Source organism: Notothenia rossii (genome assembly GCF_949606895.1).
Source record: "Notothenia rossii genome assembly, chromosome: 9".
Taxonomy (NCBI): domain Eukaryota; kingdom Metazoa; phylum Chordata; class Actinopteri; order Perciformes; family Nototheniidae; genus Notothenia; species Notothenia rossii.
Window position 1 is genome coordinate 54,786,207 of NC_136907.1, and position 26,780 is coordinate 54,812,986.

Consider the following 26,780-nt stretch of genomic DNA (forward strand, 5'->3'; position numbering starts at 1 on the left):
AGATAAAATGACAAAGTGGCTGAATGACTGACTCATGTGACTAAGAGAAGTGAAAGTAAAGTTTTCGGCTGGCTCGAACCAGTTAGACTCGTCACTGACATTCTGCGAGATATTGTGAGAGAGAAATGGACGGCGAGAGCTCAAGGGAAAAAGTTGAAAAAAAAGGGAGAAATACGACACGGGGAGAACGAAGGAGGATTGTGAGTGAAAGGGAGAAAAAGAAAGAGAGATGTGACTGAGAGCAGTGTTTCCGGCAGTGATTTTACTGTCTATTGAAGCAGAAAGCACTGAACTTTAGATGAAATATTAATACAGAGCGAGGGAAACAGAGGGATGGAGAAAATAAAAGGATAAAAAGCGTTGCTGGTATTAGCCACCTCCGTTTTAATTAAGTCCCTCCTTTCATTTCATTTCCTCCATCTCTTCTTTGGGCTCCGAAGATGTGAAAACGTAATTAGAAAATAACAATTATTGGAAATTACTGGCTATTATTTAAAGTTATCACCCTCATCATTATTACTCTTTGCCTCCACAACAGAGCATTTGGAACCAGACGGAATTAGTCAAATTGTTTTGGGAGCCAAACGCTCAATTCCAACCCCCCCCCCCCCCCCCCAGAATGTGCTGTTGTGGAGCGGGGGGAACCAGAAAGTCGGGTTTGATTAAAAAGGCTGGACATGGGTTTGTTGAGATGAGAAATGCTTATTCTTGAGACAAAGATCAACCATTTTAAAGCAGGAGAAGCTGCAAGAGAAGAACCAAAAAGAACTCAACGAGATTTAAATGTAATATTCTTGCTGGCTTGTTTGAGTAACAGGATTTACACTGATTGAATAAATTATAAGATTATGGGATGACAGCGGGGTAGGAAAATGCAATCAGGGCCCGTATTTATCAAGCGTCTCCGAATCAGTCCCAGGTGCTATGCTGAAATTTAACCCAGCATTCAAAACACTCCCTTCTTCAAGAGGAGGATTGAGTTATTTATGAAATTTCCCACACTCACTTTCAGAAAAGAAGACTTATTCTCTAAGGGTGAAACTCTGCTGTACAATAGAATATATGATGACATGAAGACAGTTGTAGTGAGAAATATGAAACACTGGAAAGATAAAAAAATGCAGGAAAAAACTAAAGAAATGTAATGTAGTGCAACTTATCGAGGTTAAAGCTCCATTTGCATTACCTTTGACTACAAACCTGCATTGTATCAAGTGTTTGTATCATATTTTATAATAAGTTATTCCTCAAGTTTTTTGTGTTCCAAGGAATGTCCAGTTACAACAAAGACGTTTTGTGATACAGACCCCACACTGGGAGACAATTTCCATCAATAATCTGATTCTTTCTCCCCATGGTTACCAAAGAAAATATTGGACCCTTTTTAAAAAAATCTACAGATCTTTCAAACATTCTGAAACAAAAATTGCATTATTGAGATGGACAAATCAGGAGAAAACTCACTATGTTTGAGATAGATTTTTCTGTCCCGGAAACTAGCTCCATCAAAATCTGCTAGCATACAGTAGCACACTAAGATTTAAGCTAACATCAACTAACAGTTGCGATTGCTCTAGCTCAGTGTTTCTCAAACTTTTTCATACCAAGGACCACTTAACCAATAAAAAAACACTCGCGGACCACCTAACTCCACGAATATCCAAAAACACATCGTTTTTTACAAATCGCCTGAAAATGGTACAAACAAGTGGCAACATGTGTGATGAAGGTGTTTACCTGGGCTATATCCAGGGATGCACATAACTTTCTCAGTGAGGTACTCAGATGAGTACCTGGAGTCAGTGTTTGGTAGTCCAACTTCTGGCTCCACTCAAAGTTATTTGATGAAGCCCTTTGTATCGCGAACGTCAACGGCTGTTTTAGCGCAGTTCTCCAGTGAAGGGGGGGAGTCTCCCTCCGCAGCCGGTTGGTGTAGTTTCGGCACAATACCGTTGTACAGACCGACGTTAACAGCAGCCCTGTCTGTGCACACTCTGTCATCCGGTGATCTAACCGCCCTCTGGAAAAGCTTCACAAGTACGTCGGTACGCAAATGCACTTTGTGACACAAGTGACGGTACGCATTTCAGATTGTTGCCGCGCATGCGTACCTGCGTACCAGTTATGTGCACCCCTGGCTATATCATGCAATTGAAAGTGAAACTTAAGCTCATTCATTGCGGAGATATTCCCGCGAGAGTGCGGAAAACTTAAATAAATACATTTTTATTTCAAATGTTTACCAATATACTCACGGACCACTAGGGGGCAATCACGGACCACCAGTGGTCCGCGGACCACACTTTGAGAAGCACTGCTCTAGCTAACTCATTTTAGTAATGCCAAACATGTTCAATAGATGTGTTTATATCGAATATCAGCTAATATATATATATATATATATATAAAGACATGTGAACTTGTCCATTTGGGAAACAGGAAGTGTTTACCATTTTATACTATTAGCGCCGTTAGCAATCCTTCACTAACAGAATATCTTTGGTAACGCATGTCCGGTTGGTACATTATGGAGGATTATTTTTCCTCATAGTCACCAAAGTACATTTTGGAGCATATTTTCAAAAGCCTAGGGTTTTGCAAAAGATTTGTCTGATTTGCCAGTTTCAGAACAAACCCCTAAGAAGGTCTGCTAACATAGCGCTCTAATGTTTAAGCTAACATCAACCAACATTTCCGAACACTCTAGCTAACTAACTTTAATAATGCCAAAGGTGTTAGTTAGCAGTGTTAACATCTAATATCAGCAATACAATCTATACAAACACATTTGACCATGTCCATTTGGGAAACAGGAAGTGTTGATAACATTGTTGCCAATCATAATGCAATCTTTCACTAATAAATGTCAATTTCTGCCAGGTACATAGAGTATTTGAAATTGAATACATACTGATTCTGTGGGATATGTGAGAATGACATTAGCGGTCTAATTTAGCTTTTTTAAATTGTTGTATGCCTTTATTTGAGGCACATTTGCCAGTATTGTGTAATATTACATATTCAGCAATTATATTACCTCCTGTTATGTGACCTTTACAGGTGGTCCTTATAAATGATTCATTTCTGATAGCGTCACACTGAGTGGAGGGGAAATGAATGAATCATTATCTGGGAAGCTGCATGAGCGATCAAAGTTCTTTATCTTTTTTATTCTGCAGAAATTGCTGGTTGTTGTTATGTTTTACAAAGCTACAATTTCCTGTCACCATTATTTTGAGTGTTCTGTGATTTTGGCATGTGTGTTTTCTCATGAATTCCTTTCAAATCTGTAAAAAACAAACAAACACTGATGTCCCTTTTCCCACTGAAGGGTCCTGGATGTCTCTGATATAACTAGGACCCTCATGGATCTCTCCTTTACATCAGATTGAGGTAAGGGTTTACTCCTGTTCCTAAAATGAGGGCCAACAATGTTTTTTAGCCAGCTGCGACTTATTTCCGTCTCCAAGAAAGCTTGATACATTAGCGGCAAATTCCATAATTTGTCAGAGAACAATAACAGAAGAGAAAATTATAGGAATAGAGAATAAAATGTATGAATCTAAAAGCATGATTGAGATAACACAACATCATATTTTAATAAAGATAGTAGCTGCAATAGATTGATAGGGTTTTCAGATTAGTCAAATAGTACTATGAGATAATTTAGTTATTGCACTACCAAGAGGAAGTCAAACTGTTTGTATTTCCATTATCATAATTTCATACATTTTAAACTAACATCAGATAACACTGAATATAAATGCACCGATTGCCAGCTGAATAAATACATCATTTGCATTGATGTAGATAAAGCGATTTAGAGCAGTTTATGTGTAACAGATTACTTTTTGAAACCTCCTCCCCCCCCTCCCTGTCGTTTAATAGTGTTTTTATGCAAAGCAGCTGTGCTCTGAATTCATGCACTGTAGCAAAATGAGCCTGGTGAGAGTCGAACACATAATTGCAAGTGCAGCAGTTACAACGTGCTAAACCACACGGGAGCCTTCCAAACGGCTCCCGGAAAAAACAATGACAGTCCAGGTGCACAGCTATGTTAGCGGGGGAAAAAAAAAACTTACAGAAAAAAACTAGACGGACATTTTCATTTGAGGTGCGGATGTTTCTCCTACCTTTCGAGTAGATGCAACAATACATAGTTTGTTTACCTCTCAAACATAAGGTTTATTAAGGACAGGCATCCAGTCTATATCCTTTCTTTTCTCTGCCATCACCTGTCCTCTCTCTTGCCGTTCTCATTTTGCTTACATCGTACACACCAAGCCACTTCTGCTTATTTGCTACTTATTATAAAACAGCTGGAAGCCACACTCCTTCAAGGCCCTGCGGGGGCTCATCACTCTTGGCGTCTAACAAAAGTTTACTTTATGCCAGTTCGGCTGACAGAATAATAATTTGTTTACCCAATGTGTAACTTGCGGTTCATAATAATGTCGTACACTTTCCGAGCAGCACAAGACAGTTTGCTCTTGCCAGCCTTTCTGTGCCAAAAGGGATGAGAGGATGGGGCTGAGGCGATTCATTTTGCACCCCTCCGGCAGGGTAGTTTACCCACCGCCGTTTGTCTGACATAGAGCGCAAAGTGGATGGCGATACTAGGCATATCTCAGAGGAGATGACGTGCTGGCCCACTTCCAGCCACGTTTCGAGAGAGAAAAGGGTCAAGAGTGCGGAGAGGGCAGGAGGGGCTGGCAAAGACCGCTGGGAGCGTGCTCAGTTGGCTGCTCAGAGATCCTCCGAGGGCTAGGTGGGGATTGTACATGTTCATCCGAGTGGACAACGGTGTAGTTCCTCAGTGGCAGGGGATAAGGGTGAGAGTCTAAAAGAATGTTCTTTGCTGTCAAACTCCTTCCCGAGACCCTTTTGATGGGCTCGAGAAACAGGATTTTCACCCGTGTATACCAACACGAGAGGCAGCCCTGGTGAAAGGGAGAAAAAAAGTGATGCGAGACAGCTAGCAATGGCCCGCCACACCCCGTTGAGGATGTGCCGCTCACAGTCCAGCGACTCCATTCATCAAGCTAGACAGAGAGAAAAAGAGAGCGTGCGAGAGAGGAGAGGGAGAAAGGAGAAGTAAACAGAGGCTGAGAGCTGAGAGGTAACGTTGCACGACAACAGCAGAGGAACTGAGTGCTCGGGGACTAACGCAGGTAAAGGTAGGTATGCGCATAGGAAGGATGCAAGGAAAGGAAATTAGGAAAGCAAGGAGAGAGAGGTTTAGACGCTGCTGGGAAGGTTCCCATTTACATGGAAATCACTTCCTCTTCCCCGGCTCTCCATGGCTCACTGATGGCTCGGCGAAAAGAGAATGGCGTTAGCACCTATTATTCTGCTTGAGGGGGCACACTGCCAGGTCAGATGAGATAGTAACACACAGAAAAAATACAAAATTGTCAAGACAGTCTCTTTGCGCCTGCCTCCCTGACTTTCCTGTGGGTTGTCTATGAGAAAGGGACCCTTGGAATTGGCGCAGAAAGTGTGATGGATTCACCCAATTTCCACAGAAGCCCGGGCTTTTACGTTGGGAAAAGTGAAAGAAACAAGGGACGGAAATGAATCTATTTGGGAGGATTAATTACGTTTTAAATGTCCCTGTTTTTCCTCCGTGATGGCAGGTAAAGTTGCAGGAATAGAACATTCTCTCAGTGCGGAGAATTGAACACCCTCTAGGGTTTCCGTGAAGCTGCCTGCGTGTAGGTCTATTGGAAACATTTTGTTGTATAGGGCGATTACCGCGCGATGAATCTCTCCTTCCAAGCTCTTTAGCACAGGATTGTGGAAGAAAAGCCCATCAGTGGGAAGCGCTGCCCGCAGATTTCTCAGAGTCAATGCCAATATGGTGTGGCATGACTGTCAGTGCAAAACTTGTTTGTTTTTGTTTATGTGCGCGGGAACAAGAGCGAGCGAACGAACAAAAAAAGCCACTACGAATGAGGTCGACCGACCCTGCTGCTTCGAAATTCTTGGACACATTACACATTATATACACACACCCACCCACCCACCCACCCACCCACACACACACACACACACACACACACACACACACACACACACACACACACACACACACACACACACACACACACACACACACACACACACACACACACACACACACACACACACACACACACACACACACACACACACACACACACACACACACACACACACACACACACACACACACACACACACACACACACACACACACACATTTACTGTAGTTGGCTGCAGCATTCAGACCGACGCAGGGTAAAAGCCTGGAGGAATCTATCGAAGCAGAGCTCTTGACTCCTTGACTCCAGGGCACTTCAATGGCAGGCCTAATTGTGCGGTGTGATGTGAGCTATTTCAGCAAAGGTTTTTAATATGCCTCCGCGCTATCTCACGCCCTGCATATAAAGATTTTGCATATATATACTTTTGTATGCGGAGTGTATGTGGAAATGAAAGCTCCAAGGGTGTCCTTAAACATACAGAGCGAGCCATATTTGTTGTAGTAAATCACATGCAATCAAACCAGCTCCTCGCTTTATTCCCTTTCAAGTATACATGTAGAGAAATAAGCATGCATGTATAAACAGATGCTGACATATATCCGCCTGCGTCATGCGCTCTAACACAACAACAACCTGCTTCCTTCCCCGTCAGCTCTGTGTGAGATGAAGTGGTTTTCAGCTAGTCTGATTATCACTGTCGCTATAAAACCATTAGCTTTGCTCCTCACCTTGCTGTCCCTCCCCCCCCCCTTCTCATCTCTTTCCCTGCATTCCATCTCCCTCCTCCCTCCTTCACGCATTGGTGAACTTGCCCCTAGGACTTGCTTTCATGCATTCTAAAGAGATCCACGGCTTTATTGTGCCAGTCCAAACAATGGCAGACGTCAGCGTGTGGGTGGCGATCATTGGTCGCGACGACAGGAAGTGGGCGTCCAGGTTGGACCGGATTGGCCAACGAGCGTTACCCCTAACTCCGATGAGCCCATTACTGGTCTGCAAATGCACGTTAGTCATGCCATTTAACCAAATGCATTATCGATGCCCTATTGAAGGGCACACAAAATATTTTCGATATGCATTAGGTGTTATTGAATGCGACGGGACTGCTGAATAGAATATAACAGACAATGATGTACGCTGATGGGACAATCGGTGGGTGCTTTGTCTATTTTATTCCACTTCCATTCTCTGTGTTGGAGAAGTGTGCCATTGTTTTGTTGAAAGAACTATGAAAACACAGAAAAAAGGTTCAGTACTTCACTCGTGTTCTATTAACATTAATATTGTATAACCCATTATTTATTATTAAATAAAACAGTATTTGAAGAAACTTCTACGGCCGATATTTGCCTCAGGAATGAGAGCTTTCGCTTGGGAGTGAGCACTAATGTTCATTAACAATAGCTATAGTAGTTCATAGTGGGATTTGTGAGTGTGGACGTTTAGACAAATGGGATTTCTCACTTTCTGCCACACTGACTTAAACTGATTGTGCACTGAGGGTGTTTTAAAACAGGAACAGATGGGAGCGAGCGTGATAAGATGACATGAGGGTACCGGGTGTGTGGAGAGAACACGCTGAGCGAGTGGGAGTCAGGAATGTGTTGGAGAATATAAACTGGGCCTGACAGGAGATGACAAAGACCATCACCTTTCAGTCTCCTTGTTTCCTTCTCACCTAGGACGCGTAATGCACAAATGACCCAAAAATGACCCAACTGCTTACGAAAGAAGGTGGATTCCTATTGGATGCAGAGAAAGCTTGTGCAACCCACACAGAAATAACACAAGGTTAAGTTATTATGGCAAACTGTGAGAACTCTTTTAGCTCACACACTTATCCCTCTTTGTTGTATGTACTCCTCTTCGCCCTTTTTTCGCATCTCATTCTCACTAAAAGACATAATACCCTGATTATCCCCCCTGACTTCTTTCATTTCATTCACTCCCCCGCTCTCTTTCTTCTATGTTTGTCTCCTCTGTCTCCGGCTTTTCCTTATGTTCTCGGAGCCTCTTCTCACCCACTCCTTCTTTCGTCTCACTCTTCTCTTGATAACTTTATCGTACTTTTCTCAGCAACTCTATCTTCCTCTTTCGGGAGCACACACACAGGAAGACTTGCACACACCTCCTCTTTCTGCCTCCTCACTTTGACACTCTCTATTACAGCCTCACTCTTGGGGGAAATGAATTAGTAATATTTATGATGAAGCCCTCTCTGAACTATTCCCTCACTGCTCCCCCCTCTCTGTTTCATCTCCCAGGTGTATAAAAATGACACTGATCTTATCGGCGCTGCCTATGTAGTCATCTGTCAGCCCATCTATCTTTCCATCCATCAAACCGCTGGGAGAGTGATAGCTCCCTCAACGGTTTTATGTGGCACCGTTGGCAAGCCAAGGTTGTTTGGAGACCACATAAAAACGGGAAGCAGCACCTGCGTCTCCGTCTGCGGACTTGTCACCGACAGAGTTGTAGGTGTTCAAACAGTTCTCGCAGGCGAAGCACAAGACGCAAAAGTGTTCCGGGAGAAGAAGTTATGAGTCTCCGGATGCGTCTGGGAGTTTCTGTGTGTGTAGTTAAACCATAACAAAGTGCTGCTCCAACTGTCAGAAGGAAATGAGTGAATGGATTGCCCTGTGGCAGATACAGATTCATTTGAGCTCTATAAAGGCGGTGCAGTTGGTGTACGGATCTAAGGGATTGGGTCAGAATCGCTTGTCAAATGTTGACATTTCACCGAGAAGAGAAATATGAAGAGTGACATTTTCACTTTCTGGTATTTCCCATCAAAGAATGGATGGAATGAAAAGCTTTTTAAATTTAGAGGGACAGGATCGTCTTATAATTATTAGGGAGGACAGCTTATTTTCAGGTTAATAATTGTATTTTGTGGCTCTGTGACATGTTTACGTGCTAAAATGTTCAACAAGCTCTTTATTCTTCTCATGCTGCAGCACCTCTTTTCACCCTCTGTCTGAAACCAGAGCCCAGTCTGCTCTCATTTGTTAGCTGGCTGGCTCTGTTGTGATTGTTCAACTGCCAAAAGATGGGTCGGATATGTCCCGCCCCTTTGCTTATCACGTACAATGTGTCAGAGTTCAAGCCACTAGAAGTGTGTGTGTTACATAGGGATGTCACTATGTTAGAGAAAGCACTAAGGAGTCCAGTGGAGGCGTTTCAGGCAGGGAGGCGGAGTATGTGTGGGAGGCAACTTTGCATGCACAAAAACCTGTATAACACACTACAGGAAGGGAAACCCCCAAAAGCATACTAGGGCCTTTTTAAATGTAAGTAAGCACTCATGCAGTAATGTAATAATATTTTGAAGGTTGTGTGTATTTAATTATTCTCTTTATAAGTTTAAAGCACTGGATGTGAATATTCAGAATTCTTCTTCTACTTTACAGAACCGCTCATCAAACTGTTGGGTATTTATCGGTTTAATAGTTCAGAATTATGCTTGTAATGTTGTCTGATGGTATTAGAAAAATTCAGTGGATTAACAAGGAGTACGACACAATATTTTACACTGCTTGAACTTCTGAATGGGTTTGATAAGAATAAAATGCAATATAGAAAAAGTACTTGAGATGGTTCAAGGACTCTCTTAGAATGTATTCAACAACAGCAGAAATGCAGAAATTTCAAGGGCCGTCCCCATATTGTTTTGAAGGATGTGTATGAAAAGGTTTTGTGAAGTGAATAGCAAATAGTCCTAGTGACCCAAGCTTACGTTCTATTTATTAGCCTTTTCTGAGCCTTTCAACAGTATCTCATAGCCTTCGATTTGTTGAGTTGTCATGGAGATGTAATTGTGATGAGCTCAGTAGCTGTTATGATTTCATTCATCATACTTTTAGGGCCGCTGAGCAAACCCCATCCACCGATAAACACTGTGTGATGTGGTCGAAAGCTCCTTGAAAAGGCTGGTAAATGGATTTTTGGATTAGCAAGCAAACTAGTTTTTCAAGGTCAAGAAAGCACTTCATGCCTAACTTTAAAGCAACATCAATAAGAAACCCTAAAGAAGACATTTTGTAAATAAACTCAGGGAACATGGGAAAGTATTTCACAATGTAAAAAGACTGATTTGGCTAACACAGAGGTGGAGGTAAACAATATAATCTTAGGGTTAAAAGGTTCTAAGGCTAGGGATGCAGATGATTTAGACACCAACTTTATAAAGACAAATATTGACAGTCTAATACAACCAATTAGCACGAGGGAAGTTCCATCATCCTGGAAGGTGGCCACGGTGACACCTATCTTTAAATATGGGGATAAGGCAATAATGTCCAACGACAGACCAATCAGCATCCTCCCCTGTGTCTCTAAGATAGCTGAGAAATGGGTGTCAAAACTAATCACCAAACACTTAGACAAAGGTTTCGCTCCACCCAATGCAGTTTGGTTTTCATGCTCACCACTCCACTGAGACAGCTAACTGTGTCTTTGTGGAAAAGGTTAAATCTATGTTGGACATGGGCCCATATGTAGGTGCTGTCTTCCTTGATCTCAGGAAGGCTTTTGACACTGTTGACCACCAAGTGCTCCTTGCAAAGCTGACGTATTTCAATTTTTCGGCAGATTCAATACAGTGGGTTGAGTCTTACTTATCAAACAGAAAACAGTGTGTTTTGGTCAACAGTACCAAATCCCCCTACCTTGTTAACCCTGTTGGGGTTCCACAAGGTTCCATTCTTGGACCATTACTGTTTTCACTGTACATTAATGACTTGCCTAATGCATGTCCTGATTTGAATGTGCAAATGTATGCCGATGATGCGGTCATCTATATTTATACATGGGGAAAACACTGAAATGATCTCATCTTGTCTCTATAATGCATTGGACAAGGTTCAACACTGGCTGAACAACATTTGCTTACAGTTAAATGCAAAAAAAACAGTGTGCATGATGTTCAGTAAACGACCAGTCAAAATCGAAGGATCCAATATGTTTTTAAACGAAGCAGAATTAGAACTACGGTAGTCTCCCAGTTCAAGTATCTTGGAGTCATATTGGACTCGAACTTGACTTTTAAGGAACATATTAAGAAAGTATCCAATACCGTTAAATTCAACTTGCAACATTTTAAACAAATCAGACCTTTCTTTACTGTCAATGCTGCAACGTCATACCTCCACTGTATGATTCTATCCCACATTGAATACTATTTGACAAACTGGTCGTTTGCTTGTGCTACCAACCTGAAACCCATAGAACAGCTGTACAAGAGAGCTATCAAGGTGTTTGACAGAAAGCCAAATTCATACCACCACTGTACCATCCTTGATAAACACAATTTCTTGAGTTTTGACCATTTTAAGTCTTTTAAAAGTATGTGTTTTTTTTATAAATGTTTACATGAACTGGCCCCCCCTCCCTTAGGGGAATTCATCCACAAAAAACTCACTGGACGCTGCACTAGGTCAGAAACCAGAGGAGACTGTGAGGTCCCCTGTGTCTCTAAGATAGCTGAGAAATGGGTGTCAAAACTAATCTCCAAACACCTAGACAAAGGTTTCGCTCCACCCAATGCAGTTTGGTTTTCATGCTCACCACTCCACTGAGACAGCTAACTGTGTCTTTGTGGAAAAGGTTAAATCTATGTTGGACATGGGCCCATATGTAGGTGCTGTCTTCCTTGATCTCAGGAAGGCTTTTGACACTGTTGACCACCAAGTGCTCCTTGCAAAGCTGACGTATTTCAATTTTTCGGCAGATTCAATACAGTGGGTTGAGTCTTACTTATCAAACAGAAAACAGTGTGTTTTGGTCAACAGTACCAAATCCCCATACCTTGTCAACCCTGTTGGGGTTCCACAAGGTTCCATTCTTGGACCATTACTGTTTTCACTGTACATTAATGACTTGCCTAATGCATGTCCTGATTTGAATGTGCAAATGTATGCCGATGATGCGGTCATCTATCTTTATACATGGGAAAAACACTGAAATGATCTCATCTTGTCTCTCTAATGCATTGGACAAGGTTCAACACTGGCTGAACAACATTTGCTTACAGTTAAATGCAAAAAAAACAGTGTGCATGATGTTCAGTAAACGACCAGTCAAAATCGAAGGATCCAATATGTTTTTAAACGAAGCAGAATTAGAACTACGGTAGTCTCCCAGTTCAAGTATCTTGGAGTCATATTGGACTCGAACTTGACTTTTAAGGAACATATTAAGAAAGTATCCAATACCGTTAAATTCAACTTGCAACATTTTAAACAAATCAGACCTTTCTTTACTGTCAATGCTGCAACGTCATACCTCCACTGTATGATTCTATCCCACATTGAATACTGTTTGACAAACTGGTCGTTTGCTTGTGCCACCAACCTGAAACCCATAGAACAGCTGTACAAGAGAGCTATCAAGCTGTTTGACAGAAAGCCAAATTCATACCACCACTGTACCATCCTTGATAAACACAATTTATTGAGTTTTTACCATTTTAAGTCTTTTAAAAGTATGTGTTTTTTTTATAAATGTTTACATGGACTGGCCCCCCCTCCCTTAGGGGAATTCATCCCCAAAAAACACACTGGACGCTGCACTAGGTCAGAAACCAGAGGAGACTGTGAGGTCCACTGCAGACGGACCACTTTTGGACAAAATGTCCTCTCCATTAAAGGCAGCTCATTGTGGAATAGCCTCCCAACTGAGATACGGGATTGTCCCACTCTCAATAGTTTTAAAGGTCAACTCAAAGAATGGTTGAGAAACAAACAGATGTGCGATCACCGCTAAATGCACTTTAACACAGGGGTATCTCCTCTTGCACTTTATGTAGCTCTTGTATCTTCTCTTGCACCTTATATGTCGTTGCTGCTAGATTGTATACCATGTCACAAATACTTGTGTATGCTGCTCTTGCTCTCTTGCACTTTTTGCATATCATGTATTTTGTTTTTGCTATGTTTGGAAAATGTAATTTTCTTAAATGTTTTATGTGATGGACTGCGGATGGAAATAAGCTCAAAGCTTAATCTGGCACTGTTACACTTGATACATTTGAATGTTTTAAGTGTTCATTACTGTGCATTGTCACTGCCAAATAAACGATTAAATAAATAAAAAAATTAATTCACAAATACATTATTTTAAAAAGCCAGATAATTGAAGAAAGCCTGTAAGATAAGCAAGAAGTAATTGGAAAAACTTAAAGATGATTGCACTTGTTATCTTTCTGCTGCTATTAATTGTACAGTTAATTTTACATGGTGCGCACAACCAAACTGTACTCACCTGATCGTACCTGGGCTATTATACTGTGTAGTTAAATTATATCTGGTAATTCTAAGCAAATCAACTGGAGGAACAATTATAAACTCAATATTTTAGCTAGTGGCACTTTTTTCTGATACATTGAAATATTGGAATTGTTCTCAGGCAACAGAAAGAACTGGGTCATGTTTAGTTAATGTTTTTTATAGAAGTGGGAAATGTGTTTCCCCTTTTGTTTCTTATTTTGTTTGAGCTGTCTGGCATATCCTTTCTTTCAGGTTCCGATGTAGAAATTGCTGAAACTACGAAGCAATGTTTGGATTTAATTTTGGTACTGCCTACAAGAGGTGAGGACATAAGGAAGAAAAAGTCTATTTGGTAATGGTCTGCTGCTTTGGTTGATATGATACAGAAGATACAATGTGTGGTAGAATGGTAAATACAATTTAAAAAGGATTTCAAGAACCTCAAATTAGACTTAATCCTTGGAATACTACTTGTTTTATTTAATCGTACCAATAAACAATAACAGTACTCAAGTAAAAAGTACTGTTACTCTATGTTTATATTGACTCAAAGAAAAGTGGTGAATTAACTTCCTATGGGACAATGTATTACATCATACTGTTTGGATGTATTTATATTACTGCATAGAAGGGGCGAGGAAAAAAAGGAAGAAACAAGGCCACTGTGTAATGGTGGATGCGATGTTTGCTGCTTTGGTTGATATGATACTAAATGGAAGATATCGTCTATGGTAAAATGGTAAAACCAATAAACAAATGATTCAATATTTTCCATGCATTTTCGTATTTCAGACATTATCTTCCTATTTAACTCACTTTGAAGAGTGCTAAGCATAAAGAGGATTGTTCTTTGTATGAAGTTAATCTTGTTTTTGGTATACTTCCAGTGGATGCCCCAGCCTTTCAATGTATCCCTAGGAGAATCCCACTGTGGATTATGTACACACAGCAATGAATTATTCATCTACGATAAACAATGCAAAAACATGTCTAAACAAATGACTACATGAAACAAGAGGAGGACATTTCCTAACATCAACACTATGTCCCGACAACAAAGCTATACGATGTTGTGGAAGGGCCCATCATCTTAATTTCCCTATGGATTATCAGAGGAGTAAAAAGTCATCCACTATGCCTATATCCTAAAGCTTTGTAACAGGAAGTTGATACCCAACACCCTTGTTTACTCTCTGAAAATGATTCAGCCATGTGTTCCACAGAGCTCTGCCATAATTAGGAGCTTAATCAGGCGAGGAGTTGATGTGGAATGAGACGATAATAGACACTCCCCCTTAGCAATTTTTGTGCAACCGTCTGCCTTGTTAAGGGTTTAAGGAATAGCACGAAACAAAAAAAAAATATGTTCACAATCTGATTTGTGTCTCATGGAAAACATTGCGAAGCATTTTGTCCACAGTCTATTTATAATGTGAATATAGCAGGAACATATCGTCCAAAACTATTTCTAGTAATCAAATAAGCTTTGAATCCTTTCCAGCAAGTCCTAAAAGTGATTACTTTGTCGACTATTTGCCACCTTGAAATGTTCAAAAAGAGACTCTACCTTGGAAAGATCGTTTGATATAGATGAAAAATACAATTTAAAGCATTTTTGCACACCAACGATTTCTGAGGTACAACATCAAAATAAGGTGTTGCTGTCCAAAATCATTTGGAGCACTGTGTATGCCATTTGATAATGAAAGGAAAGTGTGTTTAGAGCAGTGTGTTTTGCCAATGAAGCGTCGGAAAATATCCCACCCGTTCCATTTATCACTTAACCAAACAACAAGTTAAATCTGCATGGTAGCCTACTTTCCCTCTGCAATATTACCTCCTCCAGGCATGAAAAGTCCCCTGACAGCATTCAAAATTGTACACATTACAAACCCACTTAGTTCCTGGAATCATATTTTGGATAGGGAGAAATGTGTCAATGCCGTAAAAAGAGAAGCCCACAAAGCAAGACCTGCTTTACCTTGTTTTTCAAGCTAAAATATGTAAAGTCGATACCTGGTTGGTACACTATACTGTCATCATCTCCCTCTGGTAAATGCCACAAGGAATAATCAGTGTGGACTTTGCGAGACGAAAAGGCCGGATTCGAGGGTGTCTTTTTAAAAGCCTTGGTGTGTAATTGAGTAGTGACTCACTTTGATGGTAATGGTGTTCAAGCAAGCAAAGGGGAATGCCAAAAAAAGGATAGAGGATAAAGGACAACACACAAACTGTGGGCTAACCTTTCATCAATGCATCGTATAAAGAACATGCATGCAGGGAGTCATCAGCAAGACAACAGACAGGACGTTGGTTGGACGCGATGCTTCACAGCAGGTGTTTGCGCCACTAGGCGTCACCCAGACGGATCAGAATGAGCCTAGTTCTCCCTCCAAGAAGCCCTCCAGTCCTCAGAGCAGCCCCGTCCAAAACACGAAGCTCTGATAGGGGTTCAACCCGACCAACAAACCTCCCAACCCAGGCCACCATTAGTTCAATCTTGGCAATAAAGCCAGTATATTGGAGTAAACCCTCATTGCAAGCATATCAAGGTCCTGACTGCTCTTACCTTGCATCGACGTGTACTCTGCTTTGCTATTTTATGTTGACCTGCTCCTGAAAACCCCAGATTGAAAGACTTGGATAAGATATTTTGATATTGGTATTAAGTATTGTTTCTTTCTCAAACCCTAACCCTTACATTTCATTTTCATTTCATTTTTATTTGTTCCGTTCAGGGTATGCACAACTTAATGTATAACAATTATTTGCAAAACATGTCTCTATAAACACACCATACCCGAAAAGGAAAAAGGAAAGGGAGAAGAAAAGTATCTTATATTACCTGCCCCTTTGAGTTGACCCAGGTAGGGCACCTTAGCAGACAATTATCTGTGTGAATGTACTCCAAGTATTCTGCAGTACAACTAGGGTTAGGGTTAGTTAGGGTACGTTTTTCACAAAAAGTTCATGCAACAGTCTCAATAGTCAATTTAACATGCTCCACAATTGTTCATATGACTTTAAATCTAACATAGAATTGTACAGTGTTTCTTTATTACAGTTATACGTAGATGTATACTGATTTATTCTGTACTTCTTTTTATATCTTAAGTGCATTTTAAAGAGTGTGATTTTATAACTGAAACATTAAACTCTTATTTACATAATTAACAGTGTCTTAACAAGCTGTAGGAGGTGAACGTCTCTGCGCCAAGCATTGATTTGGCCGGCTAGAATGACAACTGTTGCCAACCCGGATGATTAACATTCATTCGGAGTTGGCCTAACAACTGGAGGAAATTCTCTGGTTGCCTGGTTTTATATATGCAGACGAGAGAGCTGTGAAGCAAAGATACGGCATGAGCTGAAAGGGAGAGGCTCACATCGTTTTTCTGAAATCAACCTGAAGTTCGTTATTGTATGTTGCCCCTCACTTGGCCGGCTTATCCACACAGTCAGCAGTTGGATGTGCAGCGGTGGCTGTGACACCCCGATCATGGAGACTATTAAGGTACTTCAGAACCATTAGCGCTCCAATGCCGCAATTTGCCTCATAACTCACACTTCTCGGAGTCATAACTCAGTCACATCTGAACACATAGACCTTAGACACACAGTTTTTAGTGTGACTTACAATCTCCCGGGATATCATTATCTATAGTGTCCATCGCCAATAAATGTCACTTAGAAATCATTGAGTTAAGACGCTGCTTATTGCTGCAGAACCTGCTCAAGAATTATTTCTAAAATGATCATCTTCCATTTTGATAGATTTTCAGAGAGTAAGTTAGTTATATACTATCACGAAACAAGTATATTTAACGTTCGGATAACACGCTATGTAAAAAGGAATAAAAAGGACTTTTAATTGATTATATCCAAATAACTTCTGGTACATTTTGGTAGACTATTACTATATGGACTAAAATATATCAAACTAACCCTAAACCTAACCCTAGCCCAGGGGTCGGCAACCCGCGGCCCTTTAAGCCCTCTGCTCTGGCTCCCTTGAGCTTAGACAAAAATAAGAAGGAAATAAAATAAAAGTGTTTGTAGGACTATTTATATTTTGTTGCATGGTTGAAAATTTTTCGTATCTTCTATTTTGAGGTGATACTGTGACACATAAATAAAAAACAAAACGGTTTTAATTATGTCAACTAAAATATGCGTCACATCCTGCTACGGTCCCGCGCGAGCGCCTTTTCCTGCGGGTGAATAACCTTACCCCCGGCTCGATGAGCGAATGGATAAATCAAAGAAAAGTACCGGAGGAACACAGGATTTAATTCTGTGTGGACAGAGTTATATGCTTTCACAGCAAACGATGCTGGTTTACCAGTATGTTTGATATGTAGAGAGAAGTTGTCAAAGGTGCTGCACTGCAGCCTTTACGTATCGAGGAACAACGGGAACAACACGGAGAGGAAGACAGCTGACGATCTTCAGTCATAATCATAGGTCATAATTCAATGGGGTATGTAATTTATTTCAGAAAACACTTTTTGTTATATTCCATGGAATGCTCTTAACATCCCGATGGCAATGAATATATTAAATGCTTTGACAATAAATACATAAAAAAATTAATCTCTGGAAGCCGTAGCGCTGTAAAAAGCACGACCAGTCATCTGAGCTGACCCGGTGTCGGTACCAGATGTGTTCGGGGTACCATATGTGTTCGGGGTCCGTCTCTTACCAGTGACGTCACGACGTACAACGTCACGACGTAATGACGTCAATGACGTCACGCATTGTGATTGGCTGTACGGTAATTTACCCACGCTGTCTAGACGTATAGAGGGGTTTTTTGATCATTACATTACATTGCATTTAGCTGACGCTTAAGTGCATTCGACCAACAAGATAAAAACTTGAAGAAATACAATAAAACTTGAAGAAAAACACAGACGAATGAGGAGAAGAACAAGAGAAATCGAAGGTAAGAAGTATATAACGTAATATGGTAGGTAATATGTAATATGTTCAGTGCCGTTGGTACGTTAGTTCAAACAGTAACAACGGACTATTTTTTGCTTAGCGTATGCATGTCAATTTAAATCAATACATACAACTATTTCACATGTACAATATTTTCTTAGCCCTAATACTTAATACTACTTATTTCGTTTTGATTGTTATATTTGATTATATTATATATTATCAATAAATTATATATTATATATCAATATGATATACTTTTCTATATAATAGATTATCAAAAAAAGTATTTATTAAGTAAGGGATAATGTGCAGCAATCACAATCAAGTCCACAATCAAATCCATAAAGACAAAGTAAATCTGTTTACAGTTGTTTCATATGTATGTTGAGAGGTATCCATATATCTCTTCATTTTGCTCTCAAAGTGCACCAGATTGATGCATTTAACTTCAATATTTAAAAAAAATCACTCCAAAGGGAGTGCTTGTTCTTCCTTCTGTCTGTCTGAATCTGTGTATTCTCATGTTCCGATTAACCCAGCCAAATTTTTCTTCTTTTGTGTCTTGATGTGATCTTGAGTCGAGGCTGATCCTCTTGCTGTGGTCCCGCATCCTGGATCCTCTATCCTGAGTTCTGGATTAAGTCGTGGACTTCGGGTCGTGGCTGAACCTGTCTCTGCGGTCCTGCCTGGGTCTCGTCGTGCTGCCTCCCTGAATGCTCCCACAGGATTGTTGACATCTTCGTGGATTCATCCTATTATTATAGACGCATGCATTTCCTAACATTTGGTCTACCTATGTTGCAAATGTATTATCTCCTCGATTTACACACGGCATCTATTGCACGTCTGTCCGTCCTGGGAGAGGGATCCCTCCTCTGTTGCTCTCCCCGAGGTTTCTCCCATTTTTCCCTTTAAACTGTGGGTTTTCTCTTGAAGTTTTTCCTTGTACGATGTAAGGGTCTAAGGACAGAGGGTGTCGTTTTCTTCTCATACTGATATTCTGAACAAACTGCTGTTGTATTAGCTGTAAAATGTCTTTACTGTAGGGTATTTTTATTATTTGTACAGCACTTTGGCTCGACCAAAAATCGTTTATAAATGTGCTATATAAATAAAACTTGATTTGATTGATTTGATTTGAAAGGGTGTGCGCCAAGGTTCCATATTAGGAACAATAATTTCACCATATACTGTATGTAAATAATCTCTAATAATTTTTCAAATGCTGCTTTCCATTTTTATGCAGATGATACTGTTATTTATTGTTCATCCTCTTCTATAGAGCAAAGTCTTGATTTCCTCCAGTCTGCCTTTGATGTTATTCCATCCCATTTATCTCAACTCAAGTTAGTATTAAATGCAGACAACTCCAAACTCATGATATTCTCAAATGGCAAAAAGTTAACTTCTTTTCTCCCCAACATTTGTACTGTTCAAGGGACTGACATTGTCATTGAAAGGGTCACTACATACACATATCTAGGTTTTATTATTGATCAGAACTTATCTTTCAAGTCACACACTGAAAATGTTGTTTTAAAATTAGGTTTCTCCTTTCAGACAAGGAAACATTTGATCTCTGCAACGTTTTTACTAGTATTGGATTCTGGTGATCTGCTTTACATGAATGCCTCTGACCAGTGCATAAAGACTTTGGATACTGTATATATATATATATATATATATATATATTGTGAGTTTGGAATAAATATGCACTTTATGAAAATTATTAGTTGGTTACTGTTAGTAAAAAACAGTAAGGTTAATACTGGATGTTTGTTACACTTGGATATGTTTTCTGTAACACTTGTAACATAATTATTCTCCAGTTTATGCATTTGAGTGACTTGCAGTTAATGCTCGACATTCAATTCAAAACCTTTATTTATCCAGGTAAAATCCTATTGAGATCAATGATCTATTTTTCAAGGGAGACCTGCAGCAGTAGGTTCCACATGAAGACATAAAAACATAAACAACAGAACAACAAAAGGACATCATTCAGCAAAAATTACAGGGATTACAATTTACATATCTATCCACATGTACAGGTACCAACAGCATCTGACTGTGGAGCATCCAACCGAGCTTTAAAAACATGTAGTGGTACCAGCTTGGTAATTTTACATTCTTTTTGCAGACTGTTCCAAGTTAGTGGAGCTGCACATCTAAAAGCTTTCTTCCCTAAGACAGTCCTAGCACTTGGCACATTTAATAAAACCACAGCATGAGATCTCAGGCAATAAGTACTTTCAATTTGCCGAGAGATCAGGGAGCAGATATAAGATGGTACTTTATCCAACATGGCTTTTCTAAATGAAAATGTACCAGTGACTGAGCCTCAGTACAGTAAGTTATGGCAAAACCGCCTTGGTTTACAGTGTACAGTGATGCGTAAGTGCTTTACAGTTTGTCACAAATCTCAGTGCACTGTGATAGTAAAACCTTATTGTGGTGTAATTATATATCCAAAGCCGTCAGAAGTCAGAAAATCATTAGTGATGTTTAACCACTCAGAAGACAGCCCATCAAAATGAACACATTGGGACCTTTCAGAGAGGTAGTTCATCTTCTACATATAATAACGGACAAAGTAAAGAATGAAGTGTAGGCTATGTTTAAATGTTCGGAATTTTACCGTGTATGATGGTCCTCTTGAGTTGCCGTACAGCCAATGGCGTACAGCCATTGCTCCGTTTTCATGTTTTTTTAACATGTTTTTCACAAACATTTTCACACGCTAGGAGCATAGGAATAAATCAATTCGGTTCGTCATGATCTGTAGATGTGATTTGCCCCCGAGCACCCCTGGGTAAATTACCGTACAGCCAATCACAATGCGTACAATGCGTGACGTTATTGGTAAGAGACGGCCCCCGAACACATATGGTACCCCGAACACATCTGGTACCGACACTGGCTAAAATAACTGGATGGCCTACCTGCCTGTCAGCCTGTCAGCCTTCCATCTGTGAACACATTTATCTCGTGGCCTCATTGGTCATGTGCGCTTTCGTGTGTGTTGGAGGAGGGGCTCTGTGAGGAAGTCTGAAGGAAGAGGCCTATTTTTTCCGGTTGTGTATTTTCAAATTCAAGCGCACTCGAGCTGGTTTCTCCATTCTTACCTACCCTACCTTTAACTATTTTTAGGGTGCAGCTATATGTTTTATGTATTTCAAAGTGGGCCCATTTTAATAATATTTTTTTTCCTTCAAATGTGCAGAGGACTCCCCAAGTGCTGTGTTTAATTTATTTTAAAGTAGGCCTGTGTATTATTTGTAATTCTCCTTATAGGAGTTCTTTGTTTCTTATTAGAGGGTAACAGTTTTATATAATGTAATAAATAGCCTGATAAATGCAAAAAAACTGTAGTTTTTGTCTGATATAACAATAAATACAACTTTATTAGCTATCAAGCTATGAAATATGTTTTGCAGCTCCAGACAAAAAAGTGTTTGGGAAAAAGCAGCAAAATGGCTCTTTTGGTCAAAAAGGTTGCAGACCCCTGCCCTAGCACTAACCGTCACTCTTCGAAAATAAAAAAAGCCAAGTCTACTAAGTGGACTATTCTGACCAATGGTCTTACCAACAAGCAACTGCATTGTCATATCCTGTTTAATTCATGTGGAAAATATGTCTCTTATAAAAAACACTATTAAGACCACAGCTACAACCCTTGAGTTTGATTTATTGAAAATAAATTAACAATTTTTATTTGCAATGATCTTGCTGCTCAGAAAAAACCCCCACAATGAGATCTTTCATTCTAATCGTTCAGCCTCGTTCAATAATTATCACTTCTCCCTGAAAGACGTGATATATCTCTTGTTATCTTAATTTCAGTAATGGAAAAAGAAAGTTATCTTTCCCGTCAGCCCTTCTAAAAATCAGACCGAAATGTAATTGTACAAAAGAAATATAGTGTCAACTATTTCGACTTTAATTGGAAAAGGGTCAGCAATTATCCTTGTAGAGACGTAGCTTGCTTAGATGAGAAACGGCAGAAAAGATTACATTAAATAAAGGATGACACTGGCCGTCAAGGCCGCTTGCTTTCTCTATTCATTCAAAGGAGGGCTAACTGGCATGTCCTTTTCAAGGTAATAAAGGACCAATTAGGAAGGTTGACAAAAAGGTATTGGCCAATGAGACACATCAGTGTATCCAACAGCAGAGAGGCTAGAGCTGCTCAGCCTCTTTCTGAACCACTAAAAGAATGATTTACAATTTAATGTACAATGAGAACAATTATCTCCAATAATTTAACTCGATTATAAAATCTTCATGGCGAGCAGCGTCCATTATCTAAATTACTAATTTGGTTTAAATGGTGTTGACTCTAATGCAACAGTACACTGGGTTCTGAAATAATTCAATTAAATTTATCAACACTATAGTCACGCAGCAACACCGGAGGAAGACCTTTTTCATATATCTTTTCCACACATTGACTTCATGATCACATACAGTGAAATTAAGTTAAATGCTATCAAAGAGTCATTTGAGAAGCCAATTAGGTTGGCCTGAATGGTGTTGCTGTAGAAATATATTCCTAGAGATGTGAACGTACTGTACAAGCTTGAGTTGGAAAAATAAGCCGTTTTATCATTGCAGAGGTGAGAGGAATCCATGAGTGAATGTTTGATGAGGTACTTTGCAGCCCGGCAGGACTCTTCTCTGCCTGAATGTGAAATCCTGACAGGACCTTCGGGTCAAAAAGGTCAGAGAAGTCCTCTGCTGCCTGGCGCAAAATCAACGATGCATGTGTTTATGCTCTTATGCAGCCTGGTGTTTGTTTTCACATAGCGTTCTCCATATAATGAGTACTAGAAAGTTAACACAAGCAGAGCAACTTCTAAGTTGATGCTGCATATGTCTAATGAGCAAAAGCCTTACCAATCTGGTACTCCAAGCTGGGTTAAACAAACAGAAATGATCATTTGGCAAACTCCAACATGGTGAGTGTATGAATGTGTGATGCTGCCGGAGTGGGAGGGAAAACACACAATCACCGTGCATTTGTGTGCATACAGGAAGAGCAGGCTGTCAACATACAGTCATCTCCTTCTATTATGTTTGGCTGCCTGTCTATTGTCGCTTCTCATTCATTCGCTGTGGGTGGCTGCTGAGTAACTCACTCTGGGTGAAGCGTGGTGGGTTGTCGTTGACGTCAGTGAGCCTGACAGTGACGGTGGTGGTCCCAGATAATCCGCCCAGGTGGCCCCCCATGTCTTTGGCCTGGAGCAGAACCAGGTACTGGTCCTGGGTCTCCCTGTCCATGTCCGGTACGGCCGTACGCAGGATGCCTGGTGGAAGAACACACACAAACGTGAGCATCACGGTGACCATGATGAAGCATTTCGAGCAAAGGGAAATAAACGCTTTCCTCTTGCGAAACGGCCCCCAAATGACCATAATATATCTGCGGGGGACAGAATGTTTTTTTGATCAATATTTATGACTCTATGATAACCAGGCGCTGAACCTGCTGGCTTCCAATGTACACTCTGTGGCCTGTGCTCTGTTTTGGAACAAAAGCTGCACATTGGGATTTCATCCAGCCATACTCATTTTTAATGGAATATCCTCTACGGTAGCAAGAATGGTAACACAATTTGATGGTATCATGATTATCTCTTGACTAAGCCTTAGGTGTCACTTTCTAATCAAGCATTCTATAGGTTTACAAGTAACTAATGACCTTATTTATGGTTGATAAATCATCTTGTGCTTTTTGTGCTTTTCCCTTTCCTGTAGTTTGTTAAATATGTGTTTGTGCATGTAAATGGTCTGCGAACATCTCAAAGTTCTTCTCTTCCATACACTCCCCCCCTCCGCCTGAAACGCCTCCATTGACATAGTGACATCACTACGTAATGTCTATTTTCTAGCGCTCCAATACATTATACTTCATTGGCTAAGGGGAGGGACATATTTAACCTGTTTAGCCCTGAGCCTGTTTTTCAGGTCTCAGGCTCGAAAATGACATTCCCAGAACAAATGACTATAACTTCACTTCTAAAAGGGTTAAATTAATAATCTTTTTTCTCAAAGCAATGATAAACCTGTGAGTTGGATGTAGAAAAGTCAGAATCAATATATATATTTTAATTCAGATTGAACATATTAAAAAAATGTAAATTATAGTGTCGGTCCAAAAAAAAAACCTGATTACTTATAATGAAAACCACCCTTGAATTACGGGATTGTAGACTAAAAGCTTTAGGAATCCAAACTATAACATATAATAAGTACCCTGTATCAAGATTGATGCAAAACAAGTGAGATTTGACCTTTTTAGACAGATTTAGAAAATAAAAAAAACACTTATGGGGTCACATGGGTGCATTTTCCATATCTCTGGAACCCATCAGACGATTTTGATGATTGACATTTCTTTGTAACCATAAGAGCCAATAGAATCGAGGGGAAGTTCCTAAAATCCATCTAAACATTACCCAATGGTGAATAGAGTGATGCGTAGCCAGAAATGCCCCGGAACCGGAAGCTGTCACTCTGGTAGCGTATCGTAGCAGCGAATAGGAAATCTCCGTTAATGAAATAAAAATGGAATGATGGATTATCAGTAATAATTTAAAAGTGACAGAGACACATTGGATTAACATATGGATTAACCTTCAGCAGCGTTTTTATCGTTTTAATGTCATTGAACACAACTTTTGATCAGAACAACCACAACGGTAAGACTTATTTTCCGATTTGGTCCCGTAAAGCTCCTGTTGTTGTTTGTTGTCATTTTGCCGTGGGTTCTGATCGCTCAGTGATGATACTTATACCCCTATAATCTGTGGAATCTCAGCTTGCTAATCGATATCTTGTTTGTGCAGATCTGCTATGTAATCAGGGTATTTATACCTAGAGTTTTGTGCAAAGTGTGTTCGCATTTTTTCGCTCAGGTCTCATTTAGACGGTTCTTGTGAGACTGGTGTTTTGTTTCGGTAAAAATTGTTCGTATCGTCAGTTAGCGTTTCTTCCCATTAATCGGGTATGACACATTAATAGGTTTTTAAATGTTAAGAAGCCCTGAGACACAGTTTTGTGAAAAAAAAAAAACGTGGACGGGGTTCTCCGGGTTGAACATGTTAAGCAGATGACCAATCACAACAGAGCCTGCCAGCAGACTGAGCTCTGGTTTCAGACAGAGGGTGAAAAGAGGTGCTGCAGCACAGGGAGTATGACCAAAAATAATGAGGTTTTTTAACATTGAAGCATGGAGACATGTCACTGTAGAGGCACAAAATACAAATATGAACCTGAAAATGAGCATCATATGTCCTCTGAGATGCTTTGTGGATGTCATTTGTATTAGTAACTTTAGGTCCAGCAGGCATTTTGGTTGTCTATCAATACAGCTGGTTGAATATTTAACAATGTAGTGTACAGTGCTTTTATTAATGACCTACTAACACCTTATGGCTAAAGTGCTGTGAAAAACACCTGACCTTTTTCAGAGACTACTGGATAAACTGTGTTCCAGTCGTAAAACAGCACACCCAATTCACTTCAACTACAGTAGATGATCTATAAAATGGTGGACTGGAGTCTTAACAGACACAGTGACCTTTTATTAATGGCTTATTGTTTAACAGCAGATGATTGCTTATTATGAACTAAGAAAGCCATGAACCCCATTAGAGGCTTCATTGAGACTACAGTTATATTAGTAAGTCATCAATAAAAGGTCACAGGTTTCTTGCTTTACAATAAGGCCATATTGCCTGCAGTTTGAAATGAAATAATAAGTTGTTATGTCATGGAGGTTGGTCCAGATGCTCTGCAGCTCTTCTGGAAAGGGTAACTTTGAGGGCTCTCGGATGAGGAAAGAGGTACAAGACAAACTAAGTCAGGCTGCAGCAAAATGTAGTTTCTTACAAACGGGCAATCCAAAGGTTTAAAGGGAAATATCACTCTAATTTTCAGGTTAATACTTATATTTTGGGTTCCTCTTAGAAGATGTTTAGATTCTTTATTTATAAAAAAGATACTCATACTGTCTGAGTCTGCCTGTCTCCACTCTCTGAAAGGCGCCGCATTAACTTGTCTTTTGGCCCCATTGTGAAAAAGCCAAGTCTGCTCTGTTTGGCCTGCATGTGACAAATGTGTGTTTTTTGACGTGCTATTTTTTTTTTGTTAGCACCCGGTTCTGGTTTGAGACCTCCAAGGAGGTTCTGGGTGAAACAGATGGTTCAAGGTATAACCATTTTATATTAGATTATTTATATTCGATAGAAAAAAATGTATTTCACAGTTTGTGGAATGTGGGCACTCAAGATACCCATGATTGAAGAACTTAAAAAGTGTTTTCTAAATGATATTTGTTTGTTTGCTGTGTAAAAATCCAATAGCTTCAGATATAGAAATTAAAATGCTTTCATTCTAATTGACAGATCAAGTTCTTCTTAGACCTCTTGGGCTTTTCAAGCCCTTTCAAACCTATTTGACGATGTCAAAGCGCCTTCTCATCAGGCTGAAGACATGAGTGCTTTTCCTGACAATCTGACAGCTTTTTTCTGAGACACCC

At 40.0% G+C, this 26,780-nt stretch overlaps 1 protein-coding gene across 4 annotated transcripts in view; it reads right to left on the bottom strand.

Annotated features, from left to right (window-relative positions):
• Nucleotides 1–26,780, bottom strand: part of cdh24b (cadherin 24, type 2b) — a 176,617-nt gene that overhangs the window by 49,729 nt on the left and 100,108 nt on the right. For all 4 annotated transcript variants that reach the window (XM_079651806.1, XM_079651807.1, XM_079651809.1 and 1 more), the window contains one exon: nucleotides 23,377–23,544. In XM_079651806.1, the coding sequence (XP_079507932.1) occupies nucleotides 23,377–23,544 (168 nt within the window). The remainder of the gene's footprint in view (nucleotides 1–23,376; nucleotides 23,545–26,780) is intronic.